This window comes from Moschus berezovskii, chromosome 1, assembly GCF_049115385.1.
Source record: "Moschus berezovskii isolate FMDL1 chromosome 1, NW_MosBer_1.0, whole genome shotgun sequence".
Taxonomy (NCBI): Eukaryota; Metazoa; Chordata; class Mammalia; order Artiodactyla; family Moschidae; genus Moschus; species Moschus berezovskii.
In genome coordinates, this window is record NC_142460.1 from 129,284,662 (window position 1) to 129,298,802 (window position 14,141).

Consider the following 14,141-nt stretch of genomic DNA (forward strand, 5'->3'; position numbering starts at 1 on the left):
GTATTACATGTGTGCATGGGTGTGTGTATATATTTATTCGTCTCTAAATTCCACACTGTTCCTTCCTGCATCTTGTGAAAACTTTTGCAGATGGATATTCTCTACTGAACAGTTTTCCCAGAAGTGTGTCATGTCATGTTGCTGGAGTTTACATATGTGTATAGCTAATCTAACTTTATTTATCACCTAATACCAGTTATATACTTTGTTATTGTGGTATAAAGCTGGGTGAAAGTTGTGTTAACCCTAAACAATTTTCATTGCATACATTTTTTAAAGTTATCTCATTTTGAGTCAAAGCTAGGCTTATTCCTGTTCCAAATGAAAGCACCCAAATTCTCAATATCTACTATTTCTTGCTTCTGTTATGCTTTTATCTTATCCTCAGACCATGAACTGTTTTTTCTGTTTTCTATGTGGAATCCCAACTTAACAGCCACTCCAACCCAGAAGCATTGAGAAATTAGAAAATTTCCGCATAGGCATCAGAATGTAGAATGAGTTTAACCAAAAGAAAAAGAAAAGCAGCAGTCTCAATTGTAAAGTCCAGTAGCTTTAATGTGTTTACTCTTGCTTTAATCTGGTCATCAAGGGGGTATTTTTAGCTGTTCATTTGGTATACAACAACACAGAATCAGTGATTGCATGAACACATTAGTCGCTACAAGGCTAAATCTACCTCTAGCACACACCCAAGGGACCTGAATGACATGCCATGCATCTGAAGTGACCGTGCACTGCCATTGACTCCAAGCTCATCGCCAAATTGACATTTTAGCTTTATTTCAAATGTCTCTTAGAGACAAACATAGACTAGTAGGTATAAAATCCTCTGAAGAGTACCAAGAGTCATGAGGTTTTGCCAAGGTTTTGTTGTCTTTTATGAATAGTTTTCAGGGACTAACTTACCAGAAAGTCTGATTGATTTGAGCAGTCATTTTGATCTGTGATTTAATTATTAAAATACAGTTGGAAGATTCCTAAAAGAAAGCATTGTTGAATATATCTTGCTATCTTTTTATAAACCCATAACATCTTATGATTTTTAAAATAGCAAGAAAACACTGATGGAAAATTTTTCTTGATGTTAAAATGGGTATAGTAAATGCATTTTCAAAGTCCTGTTTCAAACTTCAGCAGGGAACAAGGGTAGAGCTTTTGAGATATACAGTTCATGAAAAATACTTCTCAGTTATGTGAGTTTTTTTCTTATTCCATCCAACCCTCCTTTCCTTTCTTTATAACTGGACTCCCCCTATGGTTTTAATCTTACCAAATCAGAAATTGGTTTCATTTAATTTGCATTTCCTTTTGTATATTCTCTTGATTAAAAACAACAAAAATTCCACTGCTGACCACAATGAGATATTCCTAATCTCTTATTTACTATTATTTTAATTCAATAGGATTATAATGTAATTTGGCAACAGGTAATATTACTTGGATCAAGAAGCATTTGGTATAAACAGAAAGAGATGTCTAGGGAAAATGACCAAGCAAAGAATTTAGAAAGAAGAAATGGCCTCTGTGGTTAAAAATACAAGTCTGGTATTCAGTTCTGCTTTACTGTGCAGAAAATAGATATTGTTGTTATTATTCAAAATATAAAACTTAAATCCCATGCTTAGATTCTGGAATATCTAAAGTAACTATGGATACCAAATTTATGATAAAAAAATCTTGCACTTAGTCTTCACATTTAAGATCAAGACATAACTGTATTTCTGAAATGTGTTAATTTTCTATGTAATAAATTCACTCATTTATCAAGGAATACTGATGATAAAAACTCAGTTCTGGGTTCTCATCTGGGACATGAAGCTGGGACATAGCCTCTTGGGAATAAAAATAAAAACGAGTCATGGAGAGATGTTCTCATTGTTTCCCGTCTGCCTTTGCTGTAATTCTCTCCTTCCTCCAGAGGACCCTGTAGGGAGATCCCTGGCTTGGATTTCCTGCTGAGCCCTTGTATGGCTATTGTTCCAGTGGTTATTCCTCAGTGGGACAGCCCTACCCCAGACCTGCTCCCCAGAAGCTCCCTGTCTCACCTCCCAACTCCATCCTTGGGAAACTAGATGATCTAATGTGGAGTAATTATCTGTGCAACTTGCTTGGGTGGTGGCAAGATATTCCCAATATGTTACCATTCTCTGTCTGTTAAGTGTAATAAAGAATGACTCTAATTCTGCCCTGTCCTTACACAACTAAGTCACTGGAGAAAATCTTGAAAGATGTGTTTTTACACCATTCAGCCAGTACTGAGCATTGCAATATCCATGAAGCCTCCACGGGCCTGAAAGTGACAAGGAAGGAATGATGCCTGAGTGCTCATCTCTAGATACACTCCCTTAGGCTATCTGCACTTGGTAGGTGCTCAAAAAGGTCATAATAGTAATGGAAAGAGTATACAGGCGGGTTTATTTACAGCAAAAATATTGGCTTTCTCAACTAAATCTAATGCAGATCAATGTTTTATGAATCCAATGATACTTATATGTGTGCGTACATATATTTATATATTTAAAAACTTGTGTGTTTGGTATATAGAATTATGTATGTGAACATAATTCACATTGGGGTGTTCTGGAACGAACTGTTTCATTACTATTTTTCAGGCTTGTTAGAATAATTATTCTTTTGAACTCTAAAATGTCTTCTTTTGCTTCTGTTTTCCTTTTCCTGGCTGACCAAGGGGATGTTGAAGCATTGCAAAACAAATTTCAACTCTTTATAATCTGAACTGAAATTGTGTGAATGCTATAAATCAAAGCCACTGGCTTGAGTAACCGAAAGAGTAAACCGAAGCTAACGCTGTAGGGTGTCAGTGTTCCAAGGTGAACGTGTATTTCTGATAAAATGTTAAAAAAGCAAACAGTGCTTTCTAAAAGAGGAGCATTCTTTATTTACTACTCCATTTTTCTGAATATACGCTTGAGATAAAGGGTAATCAAGATGAAAAATACATAGACTGGTTATAGTCTTGGAACCTGTATAGGGGGAGTATTCTTGCTTAACGTTCCATGGTTACAGTTTCCCCCCATGGCAGGATTTATATCTTTTCATTATTACACTAAGCAGTCACTGTTTGTCTCTGCATACACTGGGAGACAGATGGGGATATCAAATGTGCACAGGAGATATCATTCTCTTCAGTTAGAGATGTCTAGCACATCATTTCTATAGGATTTTAAAAAAATTATATGAGTAAACGTGACCTTTGTAATTATATGAAAAAGTCTCTAGGAAGCAGGAACATTAAATAACCCTGTGCTTTGTCTTTGTGAAATAGTTTTAAACTGAATACTCACTGGCATTCATGTTGGTGTTTGAAAAATTACCAAATTTAGAACTCACCCCCAGATGTAGCTGGGAGCGACTTTATCTGACTTCAGTTTTACTGAGACACCCTAAAATATAAGGTCTATTTTTTAGTGTCTCTTACTATTAAAAAAAAAAAATTCTAGAAAGGAGTATTCCCTCCTTGAAATGCGCAAATTCTTAGGATTCAGGGTAAAACAATGTCTAGCATTTGGAAAGCAAACAGTACTTAGGACAGTGAAAGTGGTTTAGGAGAGCAGTAAATAAGACCACAGGTATCTGTTTTCACCGGCAAAGAATGGAACAAGGGTAGTAATTTTACTAAGTTTACAGATAACTCAGGATTCATTTTTACTTCAATGTTATCTACTTGAGAAAGAGCACAAATATTAGAATGATTCATGCTGTTAATAAAATATAATATCTCCTTAATTGAAAATATTTTATTTTTCTTTGGTTTTTCTTCAATATTTTTTTGAAAATGCTCTTCTTTACATTCTGACTTTGATCTCATTGGAAATTAATTTTGCACTTTTTAAAATTAAAAAATGCTTCAAGCTATATTTTCTTTATATATTATTCTACCTAGGCCATCAGTCATACAAAAAGAATATTTAGAATTGTATTTATTAACATGTAAGCAAAGCTTTAACCAATACTTTAAATGGGAAGCCTTGAATTTGAGTAAGTGAAAAGTGAGAAAAACTGCTTTCTATGGGTCTATGTTCATGGGCGTACCAGGTAGCACAGCGGTAAAGAAGAGGCCTGCCAATGCAGGAGATGCAGGTTTGATCCCTGGGTCAGGAAGAGCCCCTGGAATAGGAAACAGCAACCCACTCTACTATTCTTGCCTACAAGATTCCATGGACAGGAGTCTGGTGGGCTGTAGTCCATGGGTCACAGAGAGTCATATACAACTGAGCACATAGGTCTCTGTGCAGGGGTCAGCAATTGCTATTAAACACAACATATGCAAGTAAAATTCTAACAATCCAAATTTTTGAGAACCAAACCATTTACATTTTTAATGTCGAAAAAGCAAGAGAGTTCCAGGAAAACATCTATTTCTGCTTTATTGACTATGCCAAAGCCTTTGACTGTGTGGATCACAACAAACTGTGGAAAATTCTGAGAGATGGGAATCCCAGACCACCTGACCTGCCTCTTGAGAAACCTGTATGCAGGTCAGGAAGCAACAGTTACAACTGGACATGGAACAACAGATTGGTTCCAAATAGGAAAAGGAGTATGTCAAGGTTGTATATTGTCACCCTCCTTATTTAACTTATATGCAGAGTACATCATGAGAAACGCTGGGCTGGAGGAAGCACAAGCTGGAATCAAGATTGCCAGGAGAAATATCAATAACCTCAGATATGCAGATGACACCACCCTTATAGCAGAAAGTGAAGAGGAACTAAAGAGCCTCTTGATGAAAGTCAAAGAGGAGAGTGAAAAAGTTGGCTTAAATCTCAACATTCAGAAAACTAAGATCATGGCATCTGGTCCCATCACTTCATGACAAATAGATGGGGAAACAGTGGCTGACTATTTTTCTGGGCTCCAAAATCATTGCAGATGGTGATTGCAGCCATGAAATTAAAAGACACTTACTCCTTGGAAGGAAAGTTATGACCAACCTAGACAGCATATTAAAAAGCAGAGACCTTACTTTGTCAACCAAGTTCCGTCTAGGCTATTGTTTTTCCAGTGGTCATGTATGTATGTGAGAGTTGGACTATAAAGCTGAGCACAGAAGAATTGATGCTTTTGAACTGTGGTGTTGGAGAAGACTCTTGAGAGTCCCTTGGACTGCAAAGACATCCAACTAGTCCATCCTAAAGGAGATGAGTCCTGGGTGTTCATTGGAAGGACTGATGTTGAAGCTGAAACTCCCAATACTTTGGCCACCTGATGCGAAGAGCTGACTCATTTGAAAAGACCCTGATGCTGGGAAAGATTGAGGGTGGGAGGAGAAGGGGACAACAGAGGATGAGATGGTTGGATGGCATCACCTACTCAATGGACATGGGTTTGGGTGGACTCTGGGAGTTGGTGATGGACAGGGAGGCCTGGTGTGCTGTGGTTCATGGGGTTGCAAAGAGTTGGACATGACTGAGCAATTGAACTGAACTGAATGTCTGATTACCCTAAGGATTTTTTTTCTCCCTAGTTCCTTGACTATTACTTCTACCTTTGTCTCTGCATGAGCACATTTAAAATTATGCCTTGTCTAATTAATATAGAAATATGTTGAGATACTGCATGACCTCACATTTAACCTCTGAATTTCTTTATGACAAAAGGTAATGGGAGAATGTGGCTGAAACATGGTCCCTTTCCTATGAAGAAGTGACCCAGGCACTAACTAACCCTCCCCCCACCACAATCTGCCATTGAAGCCCTCACAGTAGGGCTGTGCTCAAAGCTAGGGACTCTGGTCCTTAGAGGTTTTGAGATTAATTTGGATTCAGCAAATGTCAGAGGGGATTTCTGTGGTAGTTAATGCCAGATTATAGGATTTCTAAAGTAAATAGAACCACATCTCTAAATAGAATCCACATTTTTGAAACTTGCCTGCTTTTTGGTCATTTTTTTTTCCTTTTCAACATTTTTTAATTGTAAAATACACACAGAATGTGTCATCTTAACTGAGTAGAGTTCCCTGTGCTGTACCGTAGATTGTCGTTAGTTATTTATAGTGTGGATATGTTAATCCCAGTCTCCCAATTCATCCCACCTCTCATCCCCTCCTTGGTATCCATATGTTTGTTTTCTACATCTGTCTCTATTTCTGCTTTGCAAATAAGGACATCAGGTTGGCGGGGGGGGAGGAGAAGGGGATGACAGAGAATGATATGGCTGGATGGCATCACCGACTCTGTGGACATGAGTTTGAGTGAACTCCGGGAGTTGGTGATGGACAGGGAGGCCTGGTGTGCTGATTCATGGGGTCGCGGAGAGTCGGACACGACTGAGCGACTGAACTGAACTGAACTGACTGATACCTAGATGGTATATTAAAAAGCAGAGACATTACTTTGCCAACCAAGGTCCGTCTAGTCAAGGCTATGGTTTTTCCTGTGGTCATGTATGGATGTGAGAGTTGGACTGTGAAGAAAGCTGACCGCCGAAGAATGGATGCTTTTGAACTGTGGTGCTTGAGAGTCCCTTGGACTGCAAGGAGATCCAACCAGTCCATTCTAAAGGAGATCAATCCTGGGTGTTCATTGGAAGGACTGATGTTAAAGCTGAAACTCCAATACTTTTGCCACCTCATACAACAAGTTGACTCACTGGAAAAGACTCTGATGCTGGGAAAGATTGGGGGCAGGAGGAGAAGGGGACGACAGAGAATGAGATGGCTGGATAGCATCACCGACTCGATGGACATGAGTTTGAGTGAACTCCAGGAGTTGGTGATGGACAGGGAGGCCTGGCGTGCTGTGATTCATGGGGTCGCAAAGAGTCGGATATGACTGAGCGACTGAACTGAACTGATACCATTTTTCTAAATTCCATATATATAATATGATATTTGTTTTTCTCTTTCTGATTTCTGATTTACCTCACTCTGTATGGTAGCCTCTAGGTCCATCCATGTTTCTGCAAATGACACAATTTCTTTCCTTTATATGGCTAATATTCCAGTGTATGTATGTACCACATCTTTTTTTAGTCCATTCCTCTGTGATGGGCATTTAGGTTGCTTCCATGTCCTGGTTATAGAATACAGTGCTGTAGTGAATACTGGGGTGCATGTACCTCTCTGAATTATGATTTTCTCTGTGTATATGCCTAGTAGGATTGCTGGGTCACATGGTAATTCTATTTTTAGCTTTTTAATGAACCCCCATACTGCTCTCCATAGAGGCTATATCAATTTACATCTTCATTTGGTGGAGTTGTAAATTGTGCAAATGCCTGTGATGATCTGTTAAAATGAACAGTTACTACATGCTCTCTTCAAAGTCCTTAACTTGGATTTATTGAAGTGATTTTACAAATGAAGGTGTGGTTATTACTAAACACATGAACATGATCATAATCAACCCTTGGTTAAACAGTTTGTGGCGTAACAGTGGTAAAAATAAAAAATAATGGACAAAGCATCAACATTATTAAGAATTAGCAAATAAACTTACATACTAGAAAACAAGTTTAGAACCAGGTATATAATGGAAACCTCACAATCACTCTCTGTGCACTCTGCCGCCTAGTCTAAGTGGTCTTACTTTGAGTTTTATTCTGTTTTGGATAGCAACCAGAGAGAGTGTATTCCTAAATATTGGGTGTAATTTAAGATAATGACTTCACTGTACATTCACTTTGTACCATGTTTTCAACTAGATTTATTTCCTCTGTGGTGTGGATTCTCTCTCAGAGCTTTCCAAACATATTACCCAGACTGAGAGTGACAATTATGGAGCTATAGTCAAGCCGTACATTTCAGACAAGACATAACTTGCCAAACTTAATTATATATATAAAATGTGAAAGGTGGGACAACACGGGATAGGGATTTTAGAATGAATAAGAAAAGAGAGTAAATAAATGTAAATAGTTTACATATCCATTATTATACAACGGATACATAATTTTTAAAAGTCTAGTTAGAATTTTAAAAATGAATTAACACCAAATCTGCTATTCTCCCTTTTCTATTATTTTAAATAGATTTTCTTACTCTCACATAGTGATAAAATGTAAGTATTTACTTTGATTGTATCTGAAAAGCAAAGATAACTTCAAAAAAGCAACTGAAAGCTCTTGGAAGAAATTTTGAAAATCCCTAGCTGTAGCAAGGTTTTTGCTTATTAGTCATACAAAAAGAAGGGAGCCCAATGTTTCGAGTTTCAAGCAAGATCACCGAGCTTCTACTATCGATGTGAGGCTGCTGAAGGTCAAAGTAAATCATACTATTTCTTAATACTGCTTTCATTAACAAATCAGCCTCTTCCATGAAAGGATGAATGCTTCTATATTGCAAACTATACTGCAACTGCTAAGAGTCACAGTGAATGAGAAAACAGTAATATTTCCACATAGCAGAATTTCCCAAAGTGGTTCCTATGGAACACAAGCTTCTTGGAGTGTTACTAGGTGTTACTCAAAAAAAAGTTTCCATGGTCAGATGAATCTGGAAAACACTAGAACTACATATGTGTTTTTTTTTTTTTTTTAATTTTCCTCAGAGGATATTTAAATTAGAACCTTCAATGTGCTGATATGTACTAACTTTCTGAGATAGTATGTTTCCCAAAACTCTTTTGACCCTGGAACCCTATATGAGGAAGAGTATCTTTGGAGCTTGTTTCCTGTGGAACATATCGGGGGACACTCCTGCAGTGCTCAACTAATTAGCTTCAAAGTCTAGATGTGAATGAGTTAATCCAGGGGCAATTAAAAAGGCCTTAGTGTGATATCTAATGGTCATGTCATTTCTGCAGAGCTAGGTCAGGAATGCTGGTGTGATGAGCCAAGGCAATTTAGGGGAACATCAAAATCAGTCTCATACTGGGTCAAAAGAAGGAAACAATTTTATGAGATCACTGGAAAATCAAATCTTATCCAGAGTATGGATTACTGTACTTCCAAATGTACAATGAACTGTTGCCCTTTCTAAACTTTCTGTGTTCCCAGTTGCAAGAGAGTTATATCTAGCAACAACTCAGGGGGGAAAAAAAAGTCAGGAAAATCAAAGTATACTTGGCAAAGGAAGAAGTGATCACTCCCTTTGTGAATCCCTCATGTATGGATGAACATCCCAGGGATCCAATTCAATTGTGTAATCAACTTCCTAGAACCACTTCAGATAGGGTTGACGATGCTATCACTCACATAATCCTGTCTGCACAAAATGTCCATGGGTTGAAATCACAACAGCTGTACGCAATAAGGCCCATCTTAAATATCCAAATTGCATGGGCCTCCTGGTGCTCAGATGGTAAAGAATCTGCCTGCAATGCAGAAAACCCATGTTTGATCTCTGGGTCATGAAGATCTCTGGAGAAGGGGATGGTAACCCACTCCAGTATTCTTGCCTGGAGAATCCCATGGACAGAGGATTCTCTGTCCACGGGGTAGGCTCCAGTCCACGGGGTCACAAAGAGTGGGACCCAAGTGAGTGACTAACACTTTCACTTTCATAAGCTCCTTCACTCTGTGAAACACTCTATAATACTCTTAGCACGTAGACAAGATGTTAGAGGCCAATGCCTTCAGTCCAAGAAGGAAAAGAATGTAGCCTTGGTTGCCAGTAACATGTACAGTTATGCTGTATTAGAATGGTAACCTTGGAGTCAAGTGCTTTGGGCAAGTTGGTCACATTAAATAAATGTCAGTCTTGGGAACTAGTTTCAGAGTTTTCCATATAAGTATTATTTATTCCTTTCACTAGAGACCTGCAAATACAGTGAGTTAAAAAAAAAAAAAAAAAGTTTCCCTGCCTTCTCCCCTCCCCACCACCCCCCTCCGCCCAAATTCTAACCCATTTTAAAAGTACAAATTGCCACTAGAGCAGCAGGAAAGCAGTGCATTAATGAAGACCTGGGCTTGGCATCTTGCTCGGGGGTCATAAGCACATGATCATTGGTTCCCAGCTTCATTTCTTAAAGACTATAAAACCATTCCAAAATTTGGCACCATGGGGGCTATTGGCAATGCGAACTCGGGCTAGGAAGCTGGGGTGACGGTTCCAAAGCTTTGGCAGTGCTGTTTCAGGAAGCTTCACATGCAAACTTCTCAAGTCAATTTCCCTAACTAGACTCAACCTTCCTGTCCCTAGAAAGTGGAGCGGCTGGCTGGAGAGCCACAGAGCACTCCGGGTGAGGTCTGCAGACCCCCAGAGGCTGGAGGCAGCTGAGAGAGAGAGAGAGAGAGATCAAGCTCCAGGAGAATGGGGAGGGAACAAAGTAGCCTGACTTGACACATAACTATTCATCAAATTGCGGCTATTTTTGCCTGTTTCAAAAATCTACAAGCCAAAATGGGAGAAAAAAGGAGACAGTGAGAAATACACACACTACTTGGTTAAAGTCAGGAATGGGTTCATTCTACAAAGAAAAGTTTAGGAGATGCCTTGTGAACCTCAGTCAGAGGGAAAGTCACACACTCCTGCACTCAGCACCATCTACCAAGACACTTCGCAGGGCAGAGAAATACTTAATTTACTAATTTAGTAGCTTTTCTTCTTCATCTTCACCAAAACAGTACCATTTTCATTTTACACAATAACAATGATCACAGAACTTAAAAATGTCTTTCCATTGTTATTTATGAATTCTGGGTTAAGTTAAAAATAGAAAAAGGAAAATTAACTATGTACTGTAACATGCTGACACTGCTTACTCCTGGACTCCAGTTAGAGGGGGGTCTCCAGTAACTTCATAATCAGAATGTCCCGAATCCCCAAACAAACTCAGGCCACCTGGCCCGACCATTGCATCTATGGTCATAACCAGCATGTTTCCCACAACTCCCTCCCCACCCCCACCTCAAACACACACATCCAAACATCGTGCCTCTCAAGAGGCAGAAACTCCAATCTAACATGGTGGCAGGTATTTTGTACTGGAACATGCTACACTTAAAAAAAAACCAAACCAAGGTTCTAATTCTAATATCGTAAATTCCAATGTTAGTTTACAAAAATAAATACATCGCTTGGGAAACCATTATTCAGTCAAAGAAAGGTTAAGAGCTCAGAGGGACCCAGACAGATCACAGTCCTCGGCAGCCACAAGGGGATCTTTGCATCCTCCTGAGTTCTCTCCTAGAACCTTCCACATTTGAAGAAGGCAGGGGAGGAGGTGGTCAGTGAATGGGGCCTCGGAGAAGCCATAAAGACAAATGCCCACTCTGGAAGGAAAAAACCAGGTGGATGCCCTGGTTTTTCAGACACAGTCTGGGTGGGGATGCCATGAAAATCTTGCTTGGCTGTTTGAGCCCAGCATTTTCCATAATAATAAAATAGATTGGAAACGTGACATTGGTGATAAGAAATGAAAAGTAGCAGGTCTGGCCCCAAAAGAACTCAATGGTTTGCAACCAAACATTAAAGACTGCTGCCTTTCCATCATCTAGCAGAAGCACATCCCAGTAATTTACTACCGAATTCCAACAGGAGGCTGGGGACTCTACTTGGCTTCAGGGGGCACACATGCAGTTCTATGCATCTGCTTCTCAAAACACCGCTTGAGAGACACTCAAAAGCTACTAGGAGAGAAAGAAATGCACAAAACTGGGCAGCTGGTGCTCAAGTCAGGATGGCAACCTCAGTAGCTTTCTCCCTCAATGCAAAGCAGCAAACTTCCCAGGGGATGCTGTGACTTATTTGGCTGTGATTTCCCCATCTATCCTTAAAGGCGGAAGGAATTACGGTATTGTGATTTGCTTTTTTCCACTTGGTACTGTAAAAAAATTACAGTGTCTGGTGGTAAAGTTTAACAGCTACCTATTCCATTAGGTAAGGTGTAGGCAAAAGGTTAAGGTCATGCACGATTAGGATAAACACACGAAGACTGGTTGGGTGGTACACAAAGTCTATTTAACTAATGAAGGCGGGCGAAGGTGACTTAAGGGGTGCAGGCAGTTCTCCTCCTCCCCAATTCCCTCAGCCTTCAAGAACAGCTGTGGAATAATAAACCATTTTGCAATCTGTTTCTGGGCTGCTGCAGAGCAGAAAAACTGGGCTCAGGAGGACAAAGCACCCTAGGGACAGTTCTGCCTCTCAGCAAGGGGCATGGCCACACTGGCTCTGACTCTTGGGTTACCCACAGCATCTCCTGGGAGTCCTGCCCTACTCATTGCTCCAGTGAGAGAACACAAAGTCTGATGATCAGAGGGCCCTGTAGGGGATCTTCAAAGCAACTGTAAAAGAAGAATATATGGCACATACACCTTTCACTTCATACATGACTCTACAGCTAAATATATTTTGGACACTGGATGAAAGAGTTGGGAAAACACGAAGAAACCATTTTCCAGCATCTCAACTACATTGGCCAAGAGCACCCTCTGTTCATACGGCACATGGACTTAAGACAGTTGGGGACGGGGAACCCCATATCTGGGATGGATGATCCTAATTGTAACTCCCACACCTTTCACTACATTAAAAGAGACCAGTGTGTTGAAAGTCCTTTAGTCTAAGGTAGCTGAGACCCCGAAGGGTTCACTGCTCTTCTGTTTTGCTGCTATTCCTGAACTTCACCACCATGACTGTTATATTGTCAGGGCAGCCTCTGTAAAAGGACTGTAAAACGATGCTCTTGGCCCCAAAGTGAGGTTCATCCAAGCGGTCCTTGATGAATCGAACAGCTTCCTCGTTGCTGAAAGCATCCCAGAGGCCATCTGATGCCAAGATCATGAACTCGGGCTGGAGCTTGTCCAGGTCAAAGGTCAGGATATCTGGGTCTGGGATGACGACATTGAGGTTTTTCAGTGGATAATCCCCCAGCGATCGAGACATGGCCAGGATCCCCTGGACCCTCCAGGAGCCATTGAAACTGATAAAACCACCTGGAAAGAGAGAATGAGCCCATTAGCATAAGCAGCTGCGCGCTCCCATCCTGGTGTGATGTACACGTGCACCTGCAAAGGGCTGACCTACTGTGTGCTCCTGCTGGCACAGCCAGGAGGGAACAGTGTTCCTCCTACATGGCTTGATGTCTGATGCTCTACTAGTAGATCCTCAGGCCGTTATCCTTGGCATCTTAAAGGTCTTCAAGACTAAATCAGTAGGAATATTGAGGGTAGGAGGGATGGGTGGGTGAGAGCATCAGTTTTATTAATAACTAAAGGACACCTTAGCAGTTCAGTGACTGATAGTAGGGAGCCCCCAGGAGGGGATTCGGGGACAGCAGCAAAACAACACTGAAAGACGGGTGGCTGGTACCAGATAAAACCACTGGGACCCATCATTAGCTTGAGGCCGCCCTTGGTTGTGCCTGTATTGATCGCAAACAGCTCCCCAGTTGGGACAGGGATTAAAGAATGGTGTACGTTAGCACAGCTGTTAAAGGTTCAGGCTCTTGGGTCAGTCTACTAGATCTGATTCCTGGCTCTGTTACTTCTAGCTCTCAGTGACTTTGGATGAGAAACTCTCTAATCCTTGGTTTCCCTGGTTGCAAAATTTGGACAATAATAGTATCTATTCAATCGAGAAGTTGTGAGAAATAGAGTTATTCTATATTAAAGAGTTGGCACAGTGTCTGAATATAACATGCACTCAGTATTACCTGGTGGCTCAGACGGTAAAGAGTCTGCTTGCAATGCAGGAGACCTGAGTTCAATCCCTACCTAAGTTGGGAAGATCCCCTAGAGAATGAAATGGCTACCCACTCCAGTATTCTTGCCTGGAAAATCCCACGGCCAGAGAAGCCTGGTGGGCTACAGTCCAGAGGGTTGCAAAGAGTCAGACACTACTGAGAAACTTCACTTTCACAGTATTATCTATTATTTTTTCTTTAAGGGAACTATAATTTTGTTCATTTGCATGTTATGTCAGTTCAGTTCAGTTCAGTTGCTCAGTCGTGTCTGACTCTCTGCGACCCCATGAATCACAGCACGCCAGGCCCCCCTGTCCATCACCAACTCCCGGAGTTCACTCAAACTCATGTCCATCGAGTCGGTGATGCCATCCAGCCATCTCATTCTCTGTCATCCCTGTCTCCTCCCACCCCAAATCCCTCCCAACATCAGACTGTCAGGTATTTATTAAATATATGCTCCATGCAGGGCAGTTTGCAGGCTATAAAGTTGGACAAGATCTAGACTTTTCCCTAAAGAAGGAGAGAGTCTGGCAGAAGGGAAAATCCACC

General features: G+C 40.6%; 1 protein-coding gene across 1 annotated transcript in view; it reads right to left on the reverse strand.

Moving 5' to 3' along the window:
- Positions 1-527: 527 nt before the first annotated feature.
- The window catches only part of PPM1L (protein phosphatase, Mg2+/Mn2+ dependent 1L), a 337,315-nt gene continuing 323,701 nt past the window's right edge, over positions 528-14,141 (reverse strand). Inside the window, exon 4 of the mRNA XM_055410595.2 lies at positions 528-12,840. Coding sequence (XP_055266570.1) covers positions 12,494-12,840 — 347 coding nt within the window. The 3' untranslated portion in view covers positions 528-12,493. The remainder of the gene's footprint in view (positions 12,841-14,141) is intronic.